Source organism: Camelina sativa, chromosome 4 (assembly GCF_000633955.1).
Source record: "Camelina sativa cultivar DH55 chromosome 4, Cs, whole genome shotgun sequence".
In the NCBI taxonomy this organism is placed as follows: domain Eukaryota; kingdom Viridiplantae; phylum Streptophyta; class Magnoliopsida; order Brassicales; family Brassicaceae; genus Camelina; species Camelina sativa.
This window is the reverse complement of record NC_025688.1, coordinates 19,055,869-19,081,406: the sequence shown is the minus strand read 5'-3', so window position 1 is coordinate 19,081,406 and position 25,538 is coordinate 19,055,869. Positions and strand designations below refer to the sequence as shown.

General features: G+C 37.7%; 8 protein-coding genes across 13 annotated transcripts in view; 6 read left to right on the top strand and 2 right to left on the bottom strand.

The window, feature by feature from the left end:
- LOC104781193 (L-type lectin-domain containing receptor kinase VIII.1-like) overlaps positions 1 to 1,663 on the top strand; it is a 3,665-nt gene extending 2,002 nt beyond the window's left edge. The window contains exon 2 of the mRNA XM_010505798.2: positions 1 to 1,663. This exon is cut by the window's left edge and continues 24 nt beyond it. Coding sequence (XP_010504100.1) covers positions 1 to 1,510 — 1,510 coding nt within the window. The 3' untranslated portion in view covers positions 1,511 to 1,663.
- Positions 1,897 to 2,771, top strand: LOC104781192 (DNA-binding protein S1FA1-like). The gene is made up of 2 exons (XM_010505797.2): positions 1,897 to 2,038; positions 2,310 to 2,771. The coding sequence occupies exons 1-2, from the start codon at positions 2,012 to 2,014 to the stop codon at positions 2,511 to 2,513; spliced, it is 231 nt and encodes a 76-aa protein (XP_010504099.1). The 5' UTR covers positions 1,897 to 2,011; the 3' UTR covers positions 2,514 to 2,771.
- Positions 2,860 to 7,059, bottom strand: LOC104781191 (pentatricopeptide repeat-containing protein At3g53360, mitochondrial). 3 transcript variants are annotated; one of them, XM_010505795.2, is made up of 4 exons: positions 6,852 to 7,059; positions 3,635 to 6,287; positions 3,444 to 3,555; positions 2,860 to 3,278 (listed from the first exon to the last, which is right to left on the bottom strand). In XM_010505795.2, the coding sequence occupies exon 2, from the start codon at positions 6,005 to 6,007 to the stop codon at positions 3,701 to 3,703; it is 2,307 nt and encodes a 768-aa protein (XP_010504097.1). In that variant the 5' UTR covers positions 6,008 to 6,287; positions 6,852 to 7,059; the 3' UTR covers positions 2,860 to 3,278; positions 3,444 to 3,555; positions 3,635 to 3,700. The 3 variants fall into 3 exon arrangements, with proteins under 3 accessions (XP_010504097.1, XP_010504098.1, XP_010504096.1); XM_010505796.2 differs by having other exon boundaries at positions 3,444 to 3,512; XM_010505794.2 differs by having other exon boundaries at positions 3,444 to 6,287.
- On the top strand, positions 10,051 to 12,811 carry LOC104781190 (interactor of constitutive active ROPs 5-like). Of its 4 annotated transcripts, none has more exons than XM_010505790.2 (4): positions 10,051 to 10,247; positions 11,161 to 11,258; positions 11,343 to 11,514; positions 11,639 to 12,811. In XM_010505790.2, the coding sequence occupies exons 2-4, from the start codon at positions 11,239 to 11,241 to the stop codon at positions 12,641 to 12,643; spliced, it is 1,197 nt and encodes a 398-aa protein (XP_010504092.1). In that variant the 5' UTR covers positions 10,051 to 10,247; positions 11,161 to 11,238; the 3' UTR covers positions 12,644 to 12,811. The 4 variants fall into 4 exon arrangements, with proteins under 4 accessions (XP_010504092.1, XP_010504094.1, XP_010504091.1 ...); XM_010505792.2 differs by lacking the exon at positions 10,051 to 10,247 and adding an exon at positions 10,287 to 10,359; XM_010505789.2 differs by lacking the exon at positions 10,051 to 10,247 and adding an exon at positions 10,889 to 11,009.
- On the top strand, positions 14,480 to 16,553 carry LOC104781189 (nuclear transcription factor Y subunit B-10-like). The gene is made up of 7 exons (XM_010505788.2): positions 14,480 to 14,650; positions 14,763 to 14,987; positions 15,234 to 15,363; positions 15,556 to 15,561; positions 15,733 to 15,807; positions 15,921 to 15,977; positions 16,184 to 16,553. Exons 2-7 carry the CDS (start codon positions 14,773 to 14,775, stop codon positions 16,220 to 16,222), a joined length of 522 nt encoding a protein of 173 aa, XP_010504090.1. The 5' UTR covers positions 14,480 to 14,650; positions 14,763 to 14,772; the 3' UTR covers positions 16,223 to 16,553.
- On the bottom strand, positions 16,959 to 17,927 carry LOC104784049 (uclacyanin 1-like). The gene has a single exon (XM_010509123.1). The coding sequence runs from the start codon at positions 17,925 to 17,927 to the stop codon at positions 16,959 to 16,961; it is 969 nt and encodes a 322-aa protein (XP_010507425.1).
- Positions 18,434 to 21,832, top strand: LOC104781187. The gene is made up of 8 exons (XM_010505787.2): positions 18,434 to 18,776; positions 19,065 to 19,289; positions 19,372 to 19,638; positions 20,082 to 20,113; positions 20,200 to 20,268; positions 20,513 to 20,660; positions 20,733 to 21,367; positions 21,514 to 21,832. The coding sequence occupies exons 1-8, from the start codon at positions 18,644 to 18,646 to the stop codon at positions 21,688 to 21,690; spliced, it is 1,686 nt and encodes a 561-aa protein (XP_010504089.1). The 5' UTR covers positions 18,434 to 18,643; the 3' UTR covers positions 21,691 to 21,832.
- LOC104781186 (B3 domain-containing protein REM20-like) lies at positions 22,518 to 24,351 on the top strand. The gene is made up of 4 exons (XM_010505786.2): positions 22,518 to 22,718; positions 23,196 to 23,616; positions 23,698 to 23,777; positions 23,870 to 24,351. The coding sequence occupies exons 1-4, from the start codon at positions 22,641 to 22,643 to the stop codon at positions 24,122 to 24,124; spliced, it is 834 nt and encodes a 277-aa protein (XP_010504088.1). The 5' UTR covers positions 22,518 to 22,640; the 3' UTR covers positions 24,125 to 24,351.

Here is a 25,538-nt window from a genome sequence, read left to right as displayed (position 1 = left end):
CGTGAACGATTTCATGTTCGTCGGATTCTCCGGTTCAACTCAGGGAAGCACAGAGAGTCACACTATCGAATGGTGGAGCTTCAGTTCCTCATTCGGGTCGGGTTTCGGATCCGGATCCGGTTCACCTCCTCCTCCTCGGGCTAATTTGATGAATCCGAAAGCTAATTCGGTGAACTCTCCGCCGCCGTTAGCGTCACAACCGTCTTCTTCAGCGGTTCCGATCTCTAGCAACACTCAATCGAAAACTTCGTCTTCGTCTTGCCACAACAGCTTCTGCAAAGAGAACCGTGGAGCAATCGCCGGAGTAGTAACCGCCGGAGCTTTCTTTCTAGCACTATTCGCCGGAGCTTTGTTCTGGGTCTACTCCAAAAAGTTCAAACGAGTCGAGAGATTTGACTCTTTCGCATCGGAGATCATCAAAGCTCCAAAAGAGTTCAGCTACAAAGAACTCAAAGCCGGTACAAAGAGCTTCAACGAGAGTCGAATCATCGGACACGGAGCCTTCGGAGTTGTTTACAGAGGAATATTACCTGAGACAGGAGACATCGTCGCCGTGAAACGATGCAGTCACAGCTCACAAGACAAAAAGAACGAGTTTTTATCTGAGCTATCCATAATCGGAAGCTTAAGACACAGAAACCTCGTGAGGTTACAAGGATGGTGTCACGAGAAAGGTGAGATTTTGTTAGTGTACGATCTTATGCCAAATGGTTCGCTTGACAAAGCTTTGTTCGAGTCACGGTTCGCGTTACCGTGGGATCATCGGAAAAAGATCTTGCTTGGTGTTGCGTCTGCGTTAGCTTATCTACATAGAGAGTGTGAGAATCAAGTGATTCATAGAGATGTTAAAAGTAGTAATATAATGTTAGATGAGAATTTTAACGCCAAGCTTGGAGATTTCGGATTAGCGAGACAGATTGAGCACGATAAGTCCCCGGAAGCGACTGTTGCCGCCGGGACGATGGGGTATTTAGCGCCGGAGTATCTTTTAACCGGTCGTGCTACGGAGAAGACTGATGTTTTTAGTTACGGAGCGGTGGTTTTGGAAGTGGTTAGTGGGAGAAGACCGATCGAGAAGGACTTAAATGTGCAAAGACATTATAATAATAATAATAATAATGTTGGGGCGAATCCGAATTTAGTAGAATGGGTGTGGGGTTTGTATAAAGAAGGGAAAGTTTCGGCTGCGGCTGATTCTAGGCTTGAAGGTAAGTTTGATGAAGGTGAGATGTGGCGGGTCATGGTAGTGGGACTGGCTTGTTCTCATCCGGATCCAGCAGCTAGGCCTACTATGAGGTCAGTGGTGCAAATGCTGATTGGTGAAGCTGATGTACCTGTTGTGCCTAAGTCTAGACCTACCATGAGTTTTAGCACTTCGCATTTGTTGCTGAGTTTGCAAGATACGCTCTCTGATTGTAATACCGTGGCTTTGAATTCTAGCCGTTCGTCGTCGTGGTCTGTGCCCGAACATAACGTTATCATTCGAAGCGACGATGACCATTTGATATAGATTTAGATATATATTGGAGTTGAAACAAAGAGATGTGTTTTGTCTGTTTGATTATTTGATTAGATTTTGATTTGTGTTGTAAGTTGTAACATTCAATTCATTTATGTTTCTTTCAATGTATGTAAGATAAGAAAAAAAAATTGGTTGATTGGACCTTAGAAGCCATTATTTAAGCAATTAGTAGAACATTTTGATTACAAAAGCCGCCATGTTCGAAACCAAGCTGATACGAAACGGAACAATTATACGTACGGGCCTAACTTTGCATAATAAAAGATACGGGTTACAATCCGAAATATCTGATGAGTTAAGGGGTCCAAATAAGATTTTTCTGATTAGTGTAAGTGACTATAAAGTGGATCATGAACACGTGTGTATATATATTATCCTCGGTGTGAGTTTTTGTGTCTTATTCTATTGTCTCTCGAAAACAGATCCTCGTTTCCTCCTCATCCTAGCACGTTACTGGAGAGCTGATCTCACATATTTTGGATCCTAATCATGGACGGCGAAGATTTTGCGGGAAAGGTACCGTCAAATCTTCTCTATACTTGCTCCTTTTGTTAGAATTTAACGGTGTCGATGATGAAATCGAAATGATTTTTACCATTATATCTCCTCTTCTGCGATCCCAGAATATGCAATCGGATTTATTAGGGTTAGGTTAATGATTTGTATTGAGAATATGGGCCTATTTTTGTTATTGAATCTAAGGAAGTGATGTGTGCCAAACAGCCAAAATGTTGATAACATTGTTTTTGTGGATATGGTATCGATTGCTGTGACATTGGTTGAACAGGCGGCTGCTGAAGCCAAAGGATTGAACCCGGGATTAATCGTGCTGCTTGTTGTTGGACTTCCTCTTGTTATGTTCCTAATCGCCAACTACGTGCTTTACGTGTATGCTCAGAAGAACCTACCTCCAAGGAAGAAGAAGCCTGTTTCCAAAAAGAAGCTCAAGCGTGAGAAGCTCAAGCAAGGTGTCCCTGTCCCTGGAGAATAAAAGAATAAAAGGGAAAGCTTAGCCTTCACTTGTTGCCTCCTCCTTCAAAGCGGTTTTTACATTCGGTTACCAAATTTCACCCTTGCAGGGGTTTTTTTTTTCTTCCTTTACTTCTTTCATCAAATATGATTTCACATGGAGAGTGTAGACTTATTGTTTTGGTCTGTCTAGTTTTGCTTCTTACACACATTTTGTTGTAGCTGTAGAGTCTGTCTCATCTTTTTTCTGCAGCAATTTCTCATCTTTGATATCATTTAACTTACCAAAATGTTTCTTGGTTTCCTTGTTCCTCGTCATTAACCTCACCTAAACCAAATAGGCAAATAGGTATAGAGATAAGGATGATCACTTTAGATGTTCATTCAAATCGATTTGTAATTTGCTCCCTCGAGTACTCATATTTGATGTTTATATACATACAATCCATCGAATCAATTATAGGTAATGCCAGACCCAATTGTACATACACAGAATTAAGACGCATGGACAGTCACTGCTTTGTGTGTTTTGGAGCTTTTACACTGAACTAACTCATGCTAATATCGTTCTCTTTTATAAGATTACAGTGATGGGGAAGCGATTCAAGACATACCCAGAAGATAGTTTCCTTCACGGCCTTTCTTCAAATCATATATCCTCGATTTTCAACTCATCAGGTATAGTTGAGATGTATCCTTCTTTAAAGTAGATATAGCACTGAATTTATATCCCATCACAAGTCCTAACCCCATTGCGTGCTGCATTCCAATGTGGTAACCAGTTCTCCTACAGTTGCAAAACGAAAATAGCATGACAAAAACACATTGAGATTCTTGAAAATTGTCATCATTTATGCAGCAATAAGTAAACAATCCTTCTCGATGACCAAACAGATAACCAAAAACATCAAACAGAACAAGAATTTGTTACAATCAAGTGAAATAATAATACCTCATCAAATGCCTTAATTAACAGACACGCTGGCCACTCTGTATGCTGCATCAATCACATGGCAACAGACTGCAGCGGATTCCAAATGAGAGAAAAGGAAAGTGCAAGATATCTGTCAACAGCATTTATCTAAGCACGGAAACAAGATGAGACGCAATGGCAAGAGCAAGAAGGAAGAAGATGCAACTTACAGATGTGACGTGATGGCATTCTCTGTGCTCGCTTAGATGAGAAATAAACATCACTTATATGTTTCTTTATCCGGTCTCATGGATAAACTGGATTCTATTCTTGTGTTGCGGATCACACTCATCTAACACCTGCAGCCAGACGTTATGCAGGACTGTATATATATCGTCCCTCTTTGGATGATGTACATCTTCAGCCAAAAATATATGAATTTTATCCTTAACTTCGATCCAGCTCTGTCCCGGAATTTTTTTTACATCTTGCTTTTTCATCGAGCTCCTCAACAACGCAGCATCTTCCCAATTTCCAGAAGAAGCATGCATGCTGCAGAGCATTACATGAGCTGTAGAGTTGAAAGGATCGATCTTCAGAATATTTTCAGCAGCTTTTTTGGCCATATCCATATTTCCTTGGGTTTTACATGCAGACAGTAGAGTCTTCCACACGACTACATCAGGTTCCAACTTCATTTCATCGATGAATTTCTCAGCTTCATTTAAATGACCAGCACGAGCTAGCAAGTCGATTATGCAAGAGCAGTGCTCTTTTGTTGGCGAAATCCCGTGTTCAGTTTGCATGCTTGCATACAACTTCAAGCCTTCTTCCACCAGCCCAACATGACTACAGGCACTAAGAACACCAACAAATGTTACGTGATTTGGCTCTATCCCCGCAGCTTTCATATCCCTGAATAATATGAGAGTTTCCTCTCCAAATCCAGACTGTGCGTATCCAACTAGCAAAGTGCTCCATGAAACTACATCTCCGTTATCCATTGAATCAAAAATCCTTCTCGCTTGCCCCAGTGATCCACACTTGGCATACATATCTATCAGTCCATTTTTTATAAATTGCTCAAGCACCAACCCGGTTTTCAAACTATAGCAATGGACTTGACTTCCCAATTTTAGAGATGAGATTTCCACACAACCCCGCAATAGACTACCCATGGTTATGTAATCTGGCTCACATTCAGACACAAGCATTAGCTTAAATAATCTCAACATCCCTACTGGCTGTTCATGTTGCAAACATGCCGTCAGAATAGCATTCCAAGTAACAGAATCTGCGTTGTTTCTGAAGTCTTCAAATAAGTTAAAACAACAATACAAGTCCGAGCAGAAGGTGTACATGCTAAGCAGAGAGTTGCAAACTGAAAGATCTCCCAGGAAACCACACTTGATAATGAAAGAGTGAATTTGCATGCCTTGACACAAAGCCATTGGTTTTGTCTGAGCGCAAAGCAAAGAACGCAAGGAGATGGCATCAGGAATAAAACCAGAATTCCTCATCTGCGAGAAAACTGATACAGCCTCATTAGCGTATCCATTATTTGCAAGTCCAGCAATGATCACATTCCATGACGCTGTATCAGGTCTTTCTATCTGATTAAATACTCTCCTTGCAGAATTCAGGAAACCGCACCTCGCATACATGTCACAGAGCGAACAGCCTACAATTGCGTTTCCAGCTAACTCTGCTTTAATGCATAACCCATGTATTTGGCTACCATAATCTGGTCTAAGGAGACTGCTACAAGCTTTTAAGGAACTACCAAATATATATTCATTTGGGTGGAAAACACCAAAAGACAACATTTCGTTTAGGTGGCTCAGGGCTTCAAATTCATACCCAAGTTGCGAGAACCCAGCAATGATTGAGCTCCACGAAATTAAATCCTTCATTGGGATACCATAGAACACTTTGCTGGCATCTGAAATTTGATTGAAGCGAACATACATAGCAATCAGAGCATTTTGAGCAATAAGATGAGAACTGGATTCCAGCTTAATGACTTGAGCATGCAGTTGCTTCCCTAGCCCAGCATCACCAGTACTGGCACATGCTTTGATGATGCTTCCAAATGCAAACTGGTCAGGAACTAAATCTTCCTGAAGCATTTTCAAGTACAATTTGATTGCCTCAGCTCCCTGACCGTTCTGTGAATAGCCAGTAATCACAGATGTGTAAGAGACCAAATTCCTTTCAGGCATAAAATCAAAAACATCTCTAGCATCCCTCAGCGAGCCACATTTCCCATACATGCTTAGAATGTGATTATTAAGAATAGTATCATACTTGCAGTTGGATTTCAACATGTGATCATGTATCTTTCTGCCTTGTGCTAGAGATCTCGATGAAGAGCAAGCACAAATTAAAGAGACATAGGTTCTTAACCTTATCTTGAAGCTTGAATTCCTCTGCACAGAGTCAAACGCTTCCAGTGCTTCCCTGTAGAGATTATTTTTACATAGTGAATTTATGTGATCATTCATTAACTCTTCCGTCTTGATGGTTGATACAACACTTGATGTTACCGGCACCTGAATGTTGCTGACGGAAACTCTAGCTCCCAATCTTAACATTTTTGCCATTTCAGTTAACCTTTTTTAATCCAAACGAGTTCTTCCTAGTGAAAGAAATATTTGTGGAAGGTTCAGCCAGAAAGACATGTCACTCGGCAAAGCATCCAACGAACCAAACAAAGCATTCTCTATCATAATATATGCTCCCTTTGTCGAGGGTGACGGCGATAGAAGAATCCATTGTATCAAATTCTTCAAACAGGCACAACTGAATCTTCATATGCAAACACTCATATGTGTATGAACAGGAGGCTAGTCTTCGTTCCCTAGTTGGAATATCGGGACGGGCCTGTTTCAGAGAGAGACAAACAAAAAAAAGTAATCAAATACACATCATTCAAATTAAATGAAAACTCTAAATCAAGCCACAGTTAATTTCACACATTATATAAGTCGTCCCCACAAGGTAACTAACTGAACAAATCATGAAGACATTTTTCACAGCATAAATGCTTTTAGCAACGGAGTTGTTGGAAGCTCGTTAGCTAACATTTCTTTTGTTGAAAATAATGAATTGGAAGCTCATCCGCTCAACACACACTAATCACAACTTAGGAATTTTTTTGTCATTACTAACCAATTTACAGTTCAAAAGAGAATAACAAGGTATACTAACGCAAAATTTGAGGCACGAAATGGCAAAGAAGAGGTATCACAGACATTTTATCGAGCAGGTGGTGTACAATACACAAAGAACAGATGGTCAAAGGTTTGAACTTTAGAAATTGCATGAGGAAACGTTACTGTTGCGCATTATAAACTAGAAACGACACTTTAATATAGCTCACTAATCAATGCGACAAGCACAACACATGGTCCAACCAATTCAAAAACAGAGATGAATGCAACAAACCTACGACATTTAAGATTTTGTTGTTTGTTTCAGAACCGGAGATTAGAAGGTGAGTTGTCACCGATTAATCTGGAAATGAACACCGTGCTGCGAGGGAGAGGAATCGGAAAATGCCGCCGCCGGCAAAAAAAACTATCGGAGGCTGTGGCGAGATAGATATGTCTTTTTAACGAGCGCTGAGTTTTTTTTAATTTACATTATTAACCCAAAACTAAGGCTTGTATCAATTTCACCCCCAAACCAGTTTAAATACTTTTTTCGTCAAAATTAAATCAGTAATTATCAGAGTACTGGATGAAATTGGTTTATACTAATTCAGGTTAACCATTATCTGGATGTTAGTAATGAATCTAATGATGGCATTAGAGATCTGAAGTCTTAGAATTTTGAAGCTCTCTCATATCTAAAAGAGTTCTTTACGAGTCAAAAACAGAGCCCCGTTAAGTATGGAACTATAAAACGTGTTCATGTTATGGTCGTGAAAAGGCACATGTTCTTGTATATCTACTTTTCAAAATACCGTTCTTTATAGATAATGGATTTTGAATACGGAGTTGTTAATTTAATTTAGTGGATTTTGTTGAATTCAATATACATGTTCGTGGGTTTGTTGAACTTCATTACTAACGTATATTTTTGAGTAATTGGTATGGAGGACTTACTTGTTTTGGAAAACCATTGGTACATTTTTTCGGTAATACCATAAATACATTGTCTTGAGACAAGTTAAGACAACAAACACGGCATCATCCAAGATTACATCAAAGAGTCTTTAATTTGTTGGATTTGTTCATGCTATGCCTCAAAACGTGGTACAACACCCAAAGCAAAACCATTACCGTGAATATATCTAACATTTTATAAATATAAGATCCATTACTCTCTCGTATTGAATTCCTGATCGCGAAGTCGCCCTAGTTTGATGGTGGAGATGTTTAGGCTTGCTATAGTCCTGGGCATTCGGGTACTCGGGTCGGGTTCGAATAGGAACCGATCGGGTTCGGGTTTTTCGGGTAGAAGAGTTTAGGACCCAATAGGGTAAACAGAAAATATCGGTTCGGGTTTTACTGGGTTTGGGTCGGTTCGGGTCTAAAATTTCAGAACCTATAAATACCCGAAAAAATCGGATATCATCCGGGTTCGGGTTTTTTGTACCCGATTACCCGAAATTTAATCCGATTACCCAGAAATTTTAATGTTAAATATTAAAATTAAATTTTATTTTTTTTAATTGGTTAATTTTTTAAAAAATATAGCTAAATATTTCAATATAATTTTGGTTATTTTGAGTATTTTGATCTAGGAAGAACTAATATTTTTGAATTTTAAGTTGTAACTTTGAATAACTATGTTATAAAAAAAAATTATAACTAGTATTTTATGTATATTATTTTATTTCGGGTTTGTCGGGTACCCATTCGGTTCTCGGTTCGGTTCCGGGTTCGGTTCTTCGGTTCTTCGGGTTTAGGAGTTTAGGACCCAATAGGGTATTCTATCGGTTCCGGGTTCGGGTTTTCGGGTCCGGTTTTTTTGCCCAGGCCTAGCCTGCTACCTCTTTGGAGATTCTCTGATTCACTCGTTCATTCTGGTTCGATCTTTTACCCTTCTTGATCTTTTAAGATTGGTGTTACCCAACTTGGATATTTCGCTCTTCGACTCTGCAATTTAGATCTGATCGAGATCTAGTCCTTTGGTGTGGCTTCTATCTAGGTGGTTATCTGTCGCCTTGAGTTCGACATCCCCATATCCGGAAGAAAGTGTGTAGAACTTGAAGTAGTTCTTCTTGCCGGGTTATGAAGCACCGTTTTAGGAGTTCTGTTACGGTTTCATTTAGGCAGCTTGGCTTCTCAAGAGGAGGTTTTGAGTGTCGATGGTTGGCCGAGGGCATCTTCGATACGTTCTATCAAAGGATCTTTGGAGTCCTGGTTTTCTTGGTTGGTTCAATATGTCTCCATATAATCAGTTTCATGTGTTCTTTGTCCTGTATTTGTTAGGGGTTTCCTCCATTGTCATTGTAGCATTAGGCCTGTTGTTGCTTCTCTTTCATAGGGTTTTAGACTCTGGGAATATCTCCTTCTTCCTCCAGCTTTAGACTCAGGGGATATATTTTTCATCCGTCTGCATATGTATGTATTTCACAAGGTTTCACTTTGGTAATATTAATAACATCAGGTGACAAAAAAAAAAGATCCATTACTCTCTAGCTAGTAGCTAGTACATTGATTATTTCACTATGGTATCTAATCTAACTACATAGCAAGCATGCTAGCTATACAAGAAATAGTAATTCAAACAATGATAGGGAACCATTTGATATATTGTTGTGTAGATTCAATATTCACATGTTGCTATCCGACTAGTTAATTAATTAGTGAAATTTACCTCCAACATAGAATAAGTTAATAAAATATCACTAATTTTCTCACCTTAAAAAAATGCATGAATTATTCCTATCTTGGTACAATTAGACGGATGAATTATCTTGTTTAAAAAATTACCACCACGTAGGCCGTAGCCATGTTAGATTGACGAGTTGCTCTCCAATTCCAATTTTAAACTCTTTAGTTTCAACATTGTATCATAAGTAGCTCATTGAAGTTCTTGCTTCAACATATATCTCTTTCAAATGTAAGTGGATAAACAGGAAACCCCTCAAATCTTGAAAATTGTTTAAACTTTTGTAATAGACTTTTGCCATTTATAAAGTATGTTGTAGATATGCTAGGTTAGTGTCCTTTGTGTAGTTGTCTTGTGTGACTTGTGGTTGCGTGACCGTTCGTTGTTCCATAAGTAAGCAGTATAAGGCCAAACAATAGCACGTGACTCAGGCGCGTAAACAAGGCGCGTAGCTAAATATAAAAAAACGCCCCCTCCACGTTCGGTCTATTCTATCAATTAATTTCAAAATAGCCCCTGATATTTATCACACATTTCATTATAAACCCCACACAAAAAAGGGCATTTCTAACAAATTTTCAAAAAAAATTCGATTATCGGAAGCAAAACATTTAATTTGCAAAAAAAGAAAAACCGAAAAAGGAATCCAACGTATGCTACATGCCACTATTGATAATTGACTAATTACAGTTTTTTTTTTTGTGTGGGAAGAAGCCGAGGTGGAAACAGCACAATCATTACTTGAGGGGTTACTTTTGATATACATTTTTTCAATAAGTTGAAAAATAAATGTTTCTTCTTCAGTGGGAAAAAACGACTCGTGAGTCCAGCCAGTGAGAAAACAAATCAGACGAGAGAGAGAAGAAAGAAAGATCAAATTCATCATCAAAAAAGTTCGTGGCTTAGATTCTATACAATTCAACATTTTCGTTTTGTCAACTTTAATCGGATTTCTCCAACAACAACAAAAAAAAAAAAGAAGCTAAAGCGACGGTATAGGTGAATACTTCTCTTCACGACTTTGTCAAATACTCATAATTTTCTCCTCCTTTCACATGATTTATATTCCTGATTTTTATTGCCCCCTGATTTTTATCATCAATCTTTTTAGGTATTTTTACTAGTTTGTCGTTTTTGTTTTCTCTTCTACTAATCTGCTGCAGAAAGTGTAAATCTTTGGTTGGTTTAAGGTTTAAATATGCTTTTACATCTCTACTCTAATCAGCTAACTCTTTTATTTTTGGTTGGTAGCTTAAAGATTCAGTCAAAAAAAATTTAATCTTTGTGTTTTCCTGCAAAAAGCAAAAGTGTTTCTGTTTGTTTATGACTTTATGTAATAAAACCCTTTTTGCAGAGAATGTTAAAAGATTCTAGTTTTAGGTATATGTAAAAAATCATTTTTTTTGTTCTCTGGGTAATTCTGTTTTTGGATCTGTCTTTCTTTTTTGGGAAGATCCACCCAATGAAACCAAATCTCACATTACAAAATGACAAGAAACTGTCTCTTCTCCCCAATAATTCCAAAAATTTTATTTAATAAAGAAGTTATAATTGGGTGACTTGACAACCAAAAAGATTATGTGGAAGATATTGGTGCTTAGTACTTTCTTTGCTTGTAATAGGGTTTATCTTTGGGGGGGGGGGATTTTATAGATGACATGACATTGACAATAACTTTGTTTCTAAATATTTTCATATATTCATTTGCTGTGTCTTTGCTTTTGTTTGGTGGCAGTAGGAGTCTCTTTGAAGCTAAAATGTGTAATGTTATTCTTATGTTTTTTTTTGTACACTAGCTTAAGCTTTCTATCTCCTCCCTTGAGTTTGTTGTCTATATGCTTGTGATAAGTTTGTTTTCCTCTGTTACTTCTTTCCACACATATTTCATTTGTCTTCATGTTCTATTTGTCAGATTATTCAAAGAAGCAAATCATAAAGCAATAAATTATATCCAAGACCAAAAGGTTTTAAACCTCTTGATCTCAAAAAAATGCAGACTCCAAAATCAAGGTGATTATCTCAACTTTGTGCTTCTTGTTGTTGTGTAATGTTCTTGGAGTTTTTGATCTGTTTCAGTGTGATTGTGTGTGATAGACCCGGATCGTTGGAGCTGCCACATAAGAAAACTCCTTTACCAGCTCCTAAAGTTGCTCGGAGACTCAAGCCAAGCGGAGCAGAATCCGATCCTAAAACCAAGACACTATCGAAAACTCAAATCCCGAAAGTAGTAGCTGATCGTCGCTCTCCAAGAATCCCTCTCAATGAGGTACTTTTGCAGTTAATGATTTGTTGATTTGGCGTACACAAGTGTATTTTTGATGATTTTTTATTATGTTGTGAATACTCAGTCGTGTGATCGAAGTTTGTATATATGATTGTTGCTTTTCAAGATTCAGAAGAAGCGGACAGGAGGAAGGATACCAGAACTGGAGTCTCAGATATCTCAGCTTCAAGAAGAGCTCAAGAAGGCAAAAGAAGAGCTAAACAGATCAGAAGCATTGAAGAAGGAAGCTCAAGAAGAAGCTGAAGATGCCAAACATCAGTTAATGGAGATCAATGCCTCGGAAGATTCAAGAATTGAGGAGCTGCGCAAACTGTCACAGGAGCGAGACAAGACATGGCAGTCTGAGCTTGAAGCTATGCAGAGACAACATGGGATGGATTCATCTGCTCTATCTTCTGCCATTAATGAAGTACAGAAACTGAAATCGAAGCTCTTTGAGTCCGAGTCCGAGTTAGAGCAGTCTAGATTTGAGGCAAGGTCTTTGGAGAAACTCGTTAGACAGCTCGAGGAAGAAAGAGCAAATAGTATAGACTCATCATCATCAATGGAAGTGGAAGAGCTGAAAGAAGCAAAGAATCTTGCGAGGAATGAGATAAGCCAATTGAAAGCTGCAGTTGAAGCAGCAGAGACAAGGTACCAAGAAGAGTATATACAGAGCACATTGCAGATAAGAAACGCTTATGAACAAACAGAGACGGTCAAGTCAAGATATTCACTGAGAGAGGCCGAGTTAACTGAAGAACTGAAGAGAACCAAAGGTGAAATCGAAAATTTGCGGGAAAAGTTAATAGATAGGAAGAAAGAAGATGACTTAACGGACGCTATGAAGAAGCTTGAGTCGGATTTGATGGAAGTGAGAGGGAGTTTAATGGATAAGGAGATGGAGCTACAGATTGTAAAGAGTGCAATGGAGAAGAAAGTGGAAACGGCCAACACGGAAGCCGTAGAAGCTGAGCTTAGAAGAGTGAAGGTTCAATGTGAGCAATGGAGGAAAGCTGCGGAGACAGCAGCTTCGATACTGAACAATAATGATGAGGAGAAAACAGATTCTATTGAGACTAGCAAAATGTTGAAGAAGTTTGGTGTGTTACTCAAGAAAAACCATAAGTAATAGTAATAATTTACTGGTTCTTTAATAAAATTTGAAAAATGGCATTATTGTTTGTTATGTAAATTTGTATAATTTCGATTTGATTTGTCTTAAGCTTATCTTGTTGTTAACGTTGCCACAATTGTTTGATGAAAACTATATCGTTGTGAAGTGATCTTTTGAATTCAAGACTTGAATTTATACCCTACCTACTAGTCAGAATTTTCTCAAAACTGCTATGAACCCACCTGGATTTTTTTTGGATTGATTAACTATATATAAAATTTTAGAGAGTATATACGAAGGTCCCGTGTTCGACCCGTGTCACACACCGGAACCAATATAATCAAGTAAAATGAATCTAAAACAAGATTGTAACAGTTGATTATAGAGTGTTCTATTTAGTCTTGGGCGTTCGGGTATTCGGTTCGGTTTCGGATATATCCATTCGGTTCCAGTTAATTTGGATATAGAGGTTTAGTATCCATTCGGTTAATTTACTATTTCGGTTCGGGTTCGGTTCGGTTTCGGTTATTTTCGGTTCGGTTCCGGATATCCGAATTAGTGTAATATAAATTTTTAAAATATTATTTAAATAAAATTTGATTATATTTTAACAAATATATCTAAAAACTTCCTGATATTTGATTTGTTTCAAATATTTTGGTATTTTTGTCTAAATATATATGGTTTTTAGTTTAATTTTTATTACCTTATATATATTAACACGTAACACAAAGCTAAAACTTCAACGTGGCGCAGTGGCCACGTTGCACACTCCAGTTTGTAGAGGTCTCAGGTTCGATTCTCGGCTAAAACATAATTTTAGTACGTGTTCGGTTTGATTCGGATAACCGAATGGATATCGGTTCGGTTCGGTTAATAACCGATAATATGGATAATTAAAACACTATCCAATCGGTTATTGTCCACTATCCATACCCGAATCAGAACCGAAATTTTGGTTCGGTCCATTCGGTTCGGTTTATTTGCCCATAATTAGTTCTACTCACTTACCTACCTGCCTGCCCAAGTGCCCAAAACATGTATAGAGAGTGTAAAGTAAAATGTGAAACTGTAAAGAAGCCAACATCATTCCCTCTCAATTCTTCCACACTCCTCTGCGCACTAAACGCTATAGAGGGCCTACCGGATTGTCTTTGTGATGGACAACAATCTCCATTCTCCGCTCCATGAAAATATTTGACTTTTTTTTTTTTTTTGGCTGAGACTTATTTTATATTATAGAAAATACTCTAAAATAGCATTAAAACAAGTTTTATGAATAACTATAGTCTATAACACATATTCTATAAATATTCAAAAATAGCACTATTTAACACATTAAAATATTTAAAATTAATGGGTTTTCAATTTCACATTTAAAGTATAGTTTTGAGGGGTAGAGTTTAGTATTTTGAATTGAAGATTTAATTTTGAAAGATTAATTGGTGCTATTTTGGGAATTTTAGAGATGTTGTGCTAAGTTTGAAAAAAAAACTTATTTTAGTGCTATTTTTGAGAATTTCCCTATATTATAACATTATTAAATTTTCCGTGAAAGTTTTTTTTAGGTATATAATCAATAGGGTTTTATTGTAAAACTAATGTATTCTTTATATTTACTTTTAGTACAAATGGCACAATAAAAACGGTTTAAGACAATAAATATAAACACAGGAAAAAATCTTCTATACAAACAATTAAAGTACAAACAATTAAAGAAATATCATAATTATATTAATGTTTTATATTTTGACGAAAAGAAAAACGAAATATTCTATATTTTATTATCAGAAAATAAAATAAAAAAATTGTTTTTTTGTTTGTCAACAGAGAAAGGAAAAAAAAAAATGGACGGTGTTGATAAAAAAAAATTGAAAAAGCCCTAAATCTATGAATCGCAGACAAAACTCGTCTCATCTCCAGCGTCGGATCAGATCAAAATCTCTCTCTTCCCTTCTCCGTCTCCTCCTCCAATCAACATTTCTCTTTCTCTCTCCCGCTCTTTTTCGAATTCTTCTTCAGGTAATCATCGCTTCTTCGCGCTTTTTTTCTGGGTTTTCGTCTTCGATTCTCACGATTTGTCGACTTTCTAGCGAAATCGCTGATTATCAATGTTTATGTTGGGGAGAATTAGGGTTTATGAGATGGCGGAATCGCAGACCGGAGGTGGAAGCCATGAGAGCGGCGGAGATCAGAGCCCTAGGTCTTTGAATGTTCGTGAGCAGGATAGGTTTCTTCCGATCGCTAACATTAGCCGTATCATGAAGAGAGGTTTACCTCTCAATGGCAAAATTGCTAAAGATGCTAAAGAGACTATGCAGGAATGTGTCTCTGAGTTCATCAGCTTCGTCACCAGCGAGTAATTTTGGCTTTCTCTACTTTGTCAAAATTAAAAATTATCCTTGTTGTTCTGTAAATTGTATTTGGCCTTGGTAAGGTGTAAAGCTTGTACTGCTTGCAAAAATTGGTGCTTTTTGTGGTTATAGTGTGCAAAAAGCCTCTTCTCTTTTTAAGTTTAGGTTGATGCTTGCATATTGGTATGTCAATTTTGCTTAGCTTTGTTACTGTTTGTATGATGCTTCACATATGATGTTTTGATATGCAGAGCGAGTGATAAGTGTCAAAGGGAGAAAAGGAAGACTATTAATGGAGATGATTTGCTTTGGGCAATGGCTACTCTAGGTTTTGAAGATTACATCGAACCCTTGAAGGTTTACTTGATGAGATACAGAGAGGTATGTTCCACTTCAGCTTATTCAGTTTACTTTTGAGAAAATTAGGTAGCAAAAGATACAAGTGTATTTCTGATGCTCCTAGTTATATGTGAATATTGTGTTGATATGACTATGCATCACGATATATTTCTGTTCTTTCACTCACTGACTCTCTGTTTTTTCGTTTATGCTATATGGATTGGAATTTTGCAGATGGAGGTCAGTGGTTCTCCTCTTTCACTTTTTTCTCTCGCTTTTTTTTCCAGCTTGTCGCAGTATTTTCCTTGTCCAGTTTTATATGTGCATCTTTTTTAAGGGGCATATGCTGTTGTATGATGGTATCTAATTAGAATTGTTTGCTACCTTCTGCCATTGATATCTGTGTGATAGGGTGATACTAAGGGATCAGGAAAAGGAGGGGAATCAAGTGGAAAGAGAGACGGCCAACCAAGCCAAGTGTCCCAGGTAATGACTCTTATCTATCTTCTATTAACACGGTCATTTTACCTAGGCATTATCGTTTTCTTCTTATAAAATGTGCGAGCTACTTATCGTTTCCCTCTCTACCTTCTGAACAGTTCTCGCAGCTTCCTCAACAAGGTTCATTCCCACAGGGTCCTTATGGAAACTCTCAAGTAAGTGAGGTTAATACTTGTATGTATTAATAAATTCTTCACATAGAGGAGAAACAAGAATGAAAACTAGACAATGTTCAACGACTTTGAAATCTACATTTTGACATATATGCATCTCCACCGCTTTAAATTTACACCAGATCAAAGACATGAAATCTGAGTAGGCCCTGAATATGGTAATTGATTAATTTGGTTTGTGATTGTAGGCTTCGAATATGATGGTTCAAATGCCGGGCACCGAGTAGTACTAGGACACTATTCATCACAATCTTCCGAGACTCAACTATTCTTGTTGTGTCTGAAAATCTGAGCGATCTACTGTTCATACATATGGATTGTGGTATCTCAGTTTTGGGAGAGAGGAGATTTGTATATGATTGTGTTGTAGGGAGAAGAGTTTGGTTTGCTTAAATTAAGAATTGGGAAACACGTTTTTTTCATTTGAATTGTTAAGTTTCTTTAGGTATTGGTCATAAGAAGAAGTTATTTATCAATATGTTCTTGACCTGTGGATTCTTTCATGCAAGTGTTACTTTCAAAGAAACAACATCATGATTAATAATTTAAATTCTCATTGATTCTTTTTGTCCTAATTAAGTCGAGAGTTTCGTAATAGTTACGAGTTACGACCTGCACTAAATCCTTTGTGATATACACCGTTACGGTATATTGAATCAATAATAATCGACGTGTCCCTTGTTTACAAGGCTCTCCGTTGCTGCTCAGAATCTAACACATGGACATGTTTCATGTCATGTGGAACATGTTCATGTTTATGACTTTATGGGCATTCAGCATTCTCATAATCAAACTAAATAAAAACGTTGAAAATTGAAGGAAACATCGAAGACAAAATGTAAACGAAACGATTTATTTCAACCACTAAAGAACTAAAACAAAATGAAATCAAAAACTCTTAATTAATAACACCAAAAAAAAAACCTTAAACTAATAAGTTCCATATATAGGTGATCCGAATGCTTAGTGATGAGGTCTGAAAATGCATAACCAGGGCCGCCACCTGTTGCAGCGGTTAATAGGTGAGAGTCTCTTGGGAACATCCGGCAAAGTAACGTCTTCGGTTGATGGTTGCACCGTGACTCGGAGCTTAATGCCAGCCTGACAAAGACCGGTCTTTAAGCTTACAAAATAATGCACTCCTGGTTTGGTGAGCTTAATGAGATCGTGTCCCGTCTTGTACACAGCTACGGTAGAATTTGGTTCACAAGATCTGAAGTCAAGATCATCGCTGATTTCTCTAACGTCGTTGAGTTTGTTGTTGTATTGGAAAAAGAGAGTATCTCCAACACGAAATTGTCTATCTTTACTCCACCTGTAATAGTAGTAACTGTTGTACACGCTCCATCCTTTAGAATCACCTACCTTGTAGATCTTTCCTCTCTTGCTCGGGGGTGGTGGTGGCGGAGAAGTCGGAGGTGGCGGTTCAATGTTCATGGTCGGTGGTGGAGGAGGAATCTGACGTGAAGGGCCATGGTTCTTGCTTGGTGATGGTGGAGGAGCCGGACGTGACGGTTCATGGACCTTGCTCGGTGGTGGTGGTGAAGGAATCGGAGGTGACAGGTCATTGACGACAAAAACGTCATATTTAAGTCCCGAGACGCGGCATTGAAATTCATTTGAGGTGATGAAGTAGTGATGTCCTGGTTCCTTGAAGGTTACAACATCATATCCGGTGTTGTAAACAACTTTAGGAGAAGAAGAATTGCATGAATCATACTCGAAGGCGCTGGAAACTTGAGCGACGTGGTTGATGTTTTGATCGTACTCAAAGACGAGGGAATCTCCGACGTGGAATTTCTTATGTTCAGCCCAAGATTCGTCCTTGATAGTCCATCCATAGTCACCACCGACTGTGTATAGTTTAGCCGAGGGGCAACTCAAGAGAAACATGATCACGAGCATGAAGCCAAAGATCTTCTTGGTGACCATGATCTTTGGCTTCATGCTCGTGATCATGTTTCTCTTGAGTTCGTATGAATAGGAAGAAGAAGTAAAAAGATCTCTAAACTCACAGCTCGCTGAATGAGAAAGAGAAGTATGGATGAATGTGTTTGGTGAAAAAAGAAGTCACGTTATGAGCTCTATTTGTAGAGTTTCACGATCCCTAATCATAATCCTTGTCTTATTTGGATTAAGTTTAGTTTATTTTCTTTTTATCTCGATATACTTCGAAACCTTCTCCAATCCTTTTCTCAGTTTCTGCTTAGGTTTTTTTGTTTAATCATAATTTTTGTTTATAATGAACGTGATTATCTTAATTTATACAATTACAAATTGATATAATTAATAATCTTAAAATTATATATATTTTTTAGTTCATTCGTATTTTATATATGGGCTATATATCTGGGCATTAAAGGCCCATATAAGGTCAAATGGGGTAACTGAAGTGTTTTAATCTGGTGAAATCAAACCGGAGTAGATCGAACCGAATCAATCAAAGCCATATTTTACACAGGGATTAAAATTAAGAAGTGAAGAACCGCGCTCACTAACTCAAAAACCCTCGATTTCTTAAAAGAAGAGTGAGGGAAACGAATCGAATCCTACTCCTTCCTTCAAAAATTTCATCTTCTTCCCCTCAATCTCTGAGATCTTTGAGCGAAACTCAACATTGCTCTGCATTTCGGATCTCTGTTCATTCAATGGAAGACAACGGGACCAAGAAAAGCGAGGTTGAGGTTGAAGTCGATGGCCTTGGTCTGATTGATGTCGCTTCTGAAGACGATAGTCTTCTCTTCTCTTCGTTCCCCGACCCAAACAACTACGATTTTTCCGGTATAATTCCCAATTTTTGCTCCTTTGATTTTGAATTTCGTGTGTTATGGGTTTTAGATTTCGTGGGTTAGTTAGGATTTTTAATTTTGATTGATACAAGTTTCAATGTGGGGGTTTATTGATTTCTCTTTACTGTTCGTTGTGTTTTTACTTAATCGACGGGAGAGAAAAAAGTTATTGAAACTTTGGTTCAGTGTTTTGATGTGGCGATTTATGCTATTGTATCGAGCTGGCATTGGATTTGGGTTTAAAGGTGTAAACTTTTTTTGTATTGTGCTTACGTTTCAGTGACGGATAAGGATGAGAAATGTTTGAAGGATGACAAAGATCTGGATTTTATGAGAGATACAGAATACTGTGATGACGAAGAAGAGGTACTGGTATCTTCTACTGAAGAGAAGGAAGAGGTGCTTCAACCTCACGAGTCTCCTGAACCTGAGAAAGTGATGAAGAAAGGAAAGTATAATTTGCGTAAAAGTCTTGCCTGGGACAATGCCTTCTTCACCAACGAAGGTATGTGCATTTCTAACCTGGTACCTTTTTGATTAGCTTCCAGGTCTTGATGTATTGTAGAACTTTTTTTTTCAAAATTCAGGTGTTTTGGAACCTGAGGAGATATCTAGCATGATGGAGAGCAATCATAAGAGTGGAAAGAAAGCTTTACCGACTATTCAAGAGGATGTTAATAGATCAACCGAATCCATTTCAACATTTCGAAGTGACTGTACTGTGGAAAACAGTCAGGAGTTTGTTTTGTTTGAAGATGTAAGAGCGTCTATTCAAAGGTCTGCTAAAGCATCTGATGCTGCAACACCTGGTAAAATTAATGAACTAGGAGCAACAGAAGTAGCAACTACCCCAAGTAAGTCTTCGTTAGTCTTTACCTGAAGTAGAGCGAGTTGGAACTAGCTTTGCGTGACTAAGCGGTTATATGTCTCTACCACACATTGGCATGTGTCTCTTTAAATCTAATATATTTCTGTGGTCTAGCTTGAGCTTTAGTCTTTTAATTGCTATTAAGGAGAAGGATCTACTTTCTTAGTGTTGTGTTTATGCTTTTCTTTACCATTTAGGTGATGAAGCTGTTCCTGTGCATTTTTCACATTGTAGCTAATGTGAGATATAATCTTGGATGGAAGTTTCCCATCGTATATCGAGAAGACTGACCCTCTACTGTTTTTTAATTTTGTGGCATGGGAAGAACTGTTTCCTGCTGTTTACATTAGATCACACGCATTTCTAGCAGTAATTATTTCTTTTTGTTTTCCAATTGACCAACTTTGCATTCACTGTCTTAAACTCTAGATACGGGGGATGTACTTGCCTCGCAGGAACAGGTATTTATGCTAACAACTGCACCTTGTGGATTCCTCTTTTTACTCCCTTCTCGGCTAACTTGCCCTTTAATTTTATTATTTCTCAGACTAAACCCAAAGCCAGTCTTAGAAATCAGAATACTAGAGCACAAGGGCTAGGGAAGGCAACAAAACAGGTATATTATCTCCATTCAGTTTCTAAGGTGCATACTAAGTTACTAACTAAAGGATTAATTTCTTAGTCAAACATCATTTGATAGCTCGAGAACAATGGGGGTTCTCGTAGGTTTACTAATAAACTTGGACTGTCTCTGTTGAATGTATGAATCAGCAGCGTGTCATCAATTGTTATAGTTTACCCTATAGTGAACCACATAATGAATATATTGGATACTGTGATAAATGATACTTTTTATGCAGCCTGTTGTTCCAAGAGGTCTCAGTACATCTATTTCCAGGCCACCCAACGGACTCAGCAAAGGCAGGCCCTTGTTAACAACATCAACGAATAAGGCATCATTAGTTATAAGCAAAACCAAGCAAGAAAAGAATTCCAAGTTACCTGCGGGTTAGTCAGAATTTGTTTTAAAGAGCTTTACACTCGTATTTGAAAGATATTATATGACCTTAAATAATACAGGTAAGGAGCCTCTGGTCCCCAGAATACCCATTTCACGACGTGCTAAAACAGTCTTGCCAAAACCTGGTGTGTCCGTTAAGTCTGCTTTACGTTCTTCAGTTGCTTCAAAGAATGAAATGACCTCTTCATGCTCTTCTCTAGAGAGTTGTGCCAGTGCTTCATCTAGCGCTTCTCACAAGCCTTCTCTAGATCCGATAAAGAAGAAGAATGAGTCAAGTTCCAGATCAGCTTCACAGTCATTGGCAAATCGACCTACATCTAGAGGTATTATGGGCCAACCGAGAATCTCACCCCACCCAACCAATAAGACAACCAAGTCCAAGCTTTCCTCTAGTGTACCATCTGTTGGTTCTATTAGTGACTGTTCATCAGAGTCATCTCGAGCTTCTACTACTAGTAACATAGCTAACGGTAACCAGAAATTGGTCTCTGGTGACAAGGGTCCTCCTGCAAATGATAATTCAGTTCACACTGTGAAGCCTCTGAAGAACTCTAAAGAAGCATCTGTTGCCCAAGCTGATGCTAAAGAAGGAGCAAAACGAGTTTCAGCTAGCAACGGTGGTTCGGTTCTTCCAACTTCCATGAAACCATCAGGTCTTCGTGTGCCATCACCAAATATCGGATTTTTTGATGGAGTAAGTCTCCAAAATGAAAAGAAAATAGAGTCCAATTTTTTGCAATCGTTTGTTCCTTGAGATTGTCCCAACTGGACAAAATCTATATCTATTTGGAATTAGAGTATGTTAATTGATGTCGCTCTTTTTCTATATTTGTGATACAGGCTAGACATGGGTCTGCATCTGCCAATAAGAAGTCTGGAAAGTCCACAAGGTCTCCAATACAAGAGTCATCGAATGCAAAAACTAAGGCAAGTTCAAAGGTTGTCTCTGCCTCGTCTCCTAAACTGCCAAACAAATTGTATTCCAAAATCAATGCAGAAGATCAACTCGAGGGATGATGAGAACGAGATGCATGAAAGGAAATCAATAGGTATCCATACAATGAAGCTCTGATTTTTTTAAAGTTTGTCTTTTAAAAATAGGAATTTCGCTGTATGTTAGATTTTTATGTAAGCCCCCATCCCCAAAAAGGCACAAAAAAAAAAAAAAAAAAAAAAAAAAAAAAAAANATATATCAAATTGTGCGTAAAAAAACTTGAGCTAGCAAGTTCTAGTATTGATAACGAAATTAATATAAACTTATAAGTTATTCGGCCTCCTATTACATCTACCAAAATTAAGTCTTACATTACTCTTGTGAAATGAGAGAACCCATCAATCTCACATCCTTGCAGTACCATCAAACATAACAGTCGATGTGTATTTTCTTCAAGCAGACACGCAAACTTAGTGTTCAGCTTTTCACTATTACTTACACTCACTTTCTATTTTCATGCATTTTCTGTGTCAATGGAAATCATTTGATTACTACAAAGGTATAAAGTAAAATATGGATTTTTTTTTTTTTTTTTTTTTTTAAATAATATTTTTATAGAAAAAGAAGATGGAAAGTGGAAACAACAAAGGAAGGAGATGGAAGTAGTATCTTATGGGTATGTACAGTGTACTATGTACAAACAAGTTTCAGAAGACTTGACACAAATCAGGGAATCAGCTTCTGCTTCCTTTTTGACTATAATTTATTACAAGTTATGGGGCCAAACTGTAAATTAAAGCTAAAGCTTTGAGATATGTGAATTAGAGGACAGCTCTGTTTTTTCAAGCACAGAGGTGTTGTTTGGCAGTCAAACTTTGACTCATTTTTCTTTCACTCTCGCTCTTTCTCTCTCGGCTATAAAAACAATATCTCAGTTCTGTCTGAATTATCGACGTTTGTATCACTCTCTCACTAGCTCAGAAACTCATTTCGACTCTCTCTCTCTCTCACTCTCTTGCTTGCTACATCTCCATGGCTGAATATGAAGATGACGTTTTGCTTCCTCGTTTCTTCAAGGTGTTCCTCTCTGAAACGGCCTCTAAATCATTTGTAAGAATAACTCTATCTCTTCCTCTTTCTTCTTTCTGCTCTATTCCATAAACATGGAAGCAAAAGTCTCAAACTTTTAGGAAAGTTCAGCTTCAATGAGAGAGTTCTGCTTTATGGGTTTATATATTTTTTTTTTTGTTAAAAATTTATGGGTTTATATCTTTTAGTTAGTTTGCAGTTAGGGTTTGATTTTGAATCTGTTTACTGTAATGAAACCGGAATGATAGAATGAGCCTGTGAGTGGAAGTGATGACATATTTTGGATCTGTTCCTTTGTTTCTTGTGAACTAAAAGCATAGGCTAAAACTGTCGCTGCTAAACTTGAAAAACAGAGAGACTCGATGGCTTTTATGACAGTTTAATTTGTGTTCATCATCTTTGGTTAGCTTACTCTCTCTGGTTCATACTCTTGTTAGAAGTAAGACACTATGGATTCTCTTCGATTTAAGTTATAACAAGTTTACATTTGTGCATCAGGGGATTCCTTTGTCCTTCATGGAACATCTTGCTGATCCATTGCCAAACACAGCAAAGCTCCAAGGCACAGGAGGAAAGGATTGGACAGTGAGCATGACGAAAATACGTGACGGTGCGTATTTTACAGATGGATGGTCAAAGTTTGCACAGGACCATGAACTTGTGGAAGGAGAGTTCTTGACCTTTGTGTACGATGGTAACCGAACCTTTGAAGTTAGTGTGTTCGGTCGTTTGGGTTGTAAAGAGACCAGAGCTGAAGCAGAGACAATTGAGCTTCTTGGTTCTAGTTCTGATTCTGAAGAAGACGAAGAAGAACCTTCAACGGATGTTGATTATGACATTAGATTAGGTCAAAATGAAGAAATCAGCCAGAGTATTTATCCATTTGAGGAGGAAGAGACTGAATCTGATGCCGCTGCAGGTGTTTATATTCTTTTTTTTCAAAGTATTTTAAACATTTGGTAATCCAACAACTAGTATCGTTAAGCTTGTTTTGTTTCAGTTTTTGAAGGGAACGTAGACATTGCAGCGCTTACTAATCCACACTTTCCAACTACCCTCAAGAACAGGATTTATGAACTGGTAAAATTGACAAAAGACTTGAGATTCAGTTACTGTCTCTCTTTACTTTCACTATGGTTTTTACATGTTGTGGTGGTTTTGTTTTGTGCCAGTTGATTCCAGCCAATATTGTGAAAGAAAACAGCCTTGAGTTTGGAGAATCCGTCAAGTACATTGATGAAGAAGGGACCTTGGTTGGGCTTAGAGGCAAATGGGCAGATAATAGGGTTTGTTTCAAAGGGTGGGACAGGATTTGCAGAAGGAACAGACTTAAGAAACATCAAGATACTGTTGAATGCGAGCTTCTTCATGACCGAAACAAAATGGTTCATTCCATCAGAGTCCACGTCATGCGCGGAACTGCTTGATCCTCTCATCACCATCACTATCATTCTATCACCATCATCATCATCATCACTATCACCCATAAGTACTTTGACATGAGTTGCTATGACTTTTGTTTGTTTAGGAGTGTTCTTTTGTTTCTTCTCAGGTTTTATCTTAGTGGTACCTTCTTCATCCCCAAGAAAACTTATGAACTTATTGCTGTTTCTTGTTATGTTTTGAAGACACAATGCTGATGATTTTGAGGCTATATTTGCATGGATATAGTGAATGTATTAGGTGTTATATTTTGCATATACATCAATATTATATTAAAAATTTAGCGATTATGTTTTGGCCTTGAAATATGTTACATCGTGGGAGAATCATAATCGTTTTGCTTTAACCCCTCTCGGTTATTCAAAAAAACTCTCGGGATGATAACGGGGATTGGCTATCCACTCAATCCAATACACCTGATGAGGCCACCAACTTAATGAGTCTCGACATCAAGTTTCATGGAAGCTCCTCTTAAGGTATGCAACCTAAGATCTACGTGGAATGTAAATGGAATCTCTATGCGCTGCATGGTATTGGTGATTAGGCCGTACGTGTAAGGTAATTTTTCATGTGCGAAACGCCTTTATTTGGAGATTTAAAGTGTTCTTTGGTAGTGCTTATAATGAGACTGGATTTCGATATATACTCTACAAGGTGACATGTTGTCAGAGTCAGAGCTATCAATTATACAGAGAAGTGGTTGTCGTTTCGATATGTTGTGGAGTTAAATCGATCTTGGACAAACGATATCATATCTAAAAACCAAAAGCTACAAAATCTTGTGGTGTATCCAGTCCACTGCCTGAAGTATTATGATCAAAGGTCAATTAATAACCTAATGTGTACTCCACCACGATTTAGTGGTATCGTTGTAACACTTTAGGATCGAATCCTCAGAGACCAAATAATTGCACTATGAAACTATGAAGATCAAATATAGCTAAGACAAAAGAGGAAGTTTGTGAAGCAAGTAATAATTAAAAACAGAAAGTAAATAAGTTGTTTCTAAATCAAAAAAGAAATATTGGGCACGAGGAATCTATGGGGATATAATTCTCAGACTGAGGTGGTTAGATGGAATGCATTAGACACCGTTCTAGAACTTAAATCACGGTTGTAAAGCTAACATACTTTCGCAGCGTTAACTATCTATGCAATGAATTCACTAAACCCTAAATCGTCGTTTGGACCTAGCAAACCAAGCAAGCAATAAAGGTTCAAGTTTGATCTACAAGGTGCCTCAACTTCAACTTCCGTTGGCTAAGGTCCACCTTGCTCACCTAAGTTCTTTTCCAGCAACTCAACAACACTTTTGGTGCCCCGATGAATTAAATCTAAAATCAGAAACTAGGTAGCTAATCTAGTTTAAGCATTAAGAACAACAATAGATGAAGAACA

Coding starts and splice junctions, on each gene's coding strand:
- LOC104781190 (XM_019244764.1), top strand. CDS start 11,296: ATGTTCTTGGAGTTTTTGATCTGTTTCAGTGTGATTGTGTGTGATAGA. Junction 11,515..11,638: donor CAAGAATCCCTCTCAATGAG/GTACTTTTGCAG, acceptor TTGCTTTTCAAG/ATTCAGAAGAAGCGGACAGG.
- LOC104781187 (XM_010505787.2), top strand. CDS start 18,644: ATGGAAGACAACGGGACCAAGAAAAGCGAGGTTGAGGTTGAAGTCGAT. Junction 20,269..20,512: donor TAGGGAAGGCAACAAAACAG/GTATATTATCTC, acceptor CTTTTTATGCAG/CCTGTTGTTCCAAGAGGTCT. Junction 21,368..21,513: donor ATATCGGATTTTTTGATGGA/GTAAGTCTCCAA, acceptor TTTGTGATACAG/GCTAGACATGGGTCTGCATC.
- LOC104784049 (XM_010509123.1), bottom strand. CDS start 17,927: ATGGTCACCAAGAAGATCTTTGGCTTCATGCTCGTGATCATGTTTCTC.
- LOC104781186 (XM_010505786.2), top strand. CDS start 22,641: ATGGCTGAATATGAAGATGACGTTTTGCTTCCTCGTTTCTTCAAGGTG. Junction 23,617..23,697: donor TGAATCTGATGCCGCTGCAG/GTGTTTATATTC, acceptor GTTTTGTTTCAG/TTTTTGAAGGGAACGTAGAC. Junction 23,778..23,869: donor AGAACAGGATTTATGAACTG/GTAAAATTGACA, acceptor GTTTTGTGCCAG/TTGATTCCAGCCAATATTGT.
- LOC104781192 (XM_010505797.2), top strand. CDS start 2,012: ATGGACGGCGAAGATTTTGCGGGAAAG. Junction 2,039..2,309: donor GCGAAGATTTTGCGGGAAAG/GTACCGTCAAAT, acceptor TTGGTTGAACAG/GCGGCTGCTGAAGCCAAAGG.
- LOC104781189 (XM_010505788.2), top strand. CDS start 14,773: ATGGCGGAATCGCAGACCGGAGGTGGAAGCCATGAGAGCGGCGGAGAT. Junction 15,808..15,920: donor AACCAAGCCAAGTGTCCCAG/GTAATGACTCTT, acceptor CCTTCTGAACAG/TTCTCGCAGCTTCCTCAACA. Junction 15,978..16,183: donor GTCCTTATGGAAACTCTCAA/GTAAGTGAGGTT, acceptor TTGTGATTGTAG/GCTTCGAATATGATGGTTCA.
- LOC104781191 (XM_010505794.2), bottom strand. CDS start 6,007: ATGGCAAAAATGTTAAGATTGGGAGCTAGAGTTTCCGTCAGCAACATT.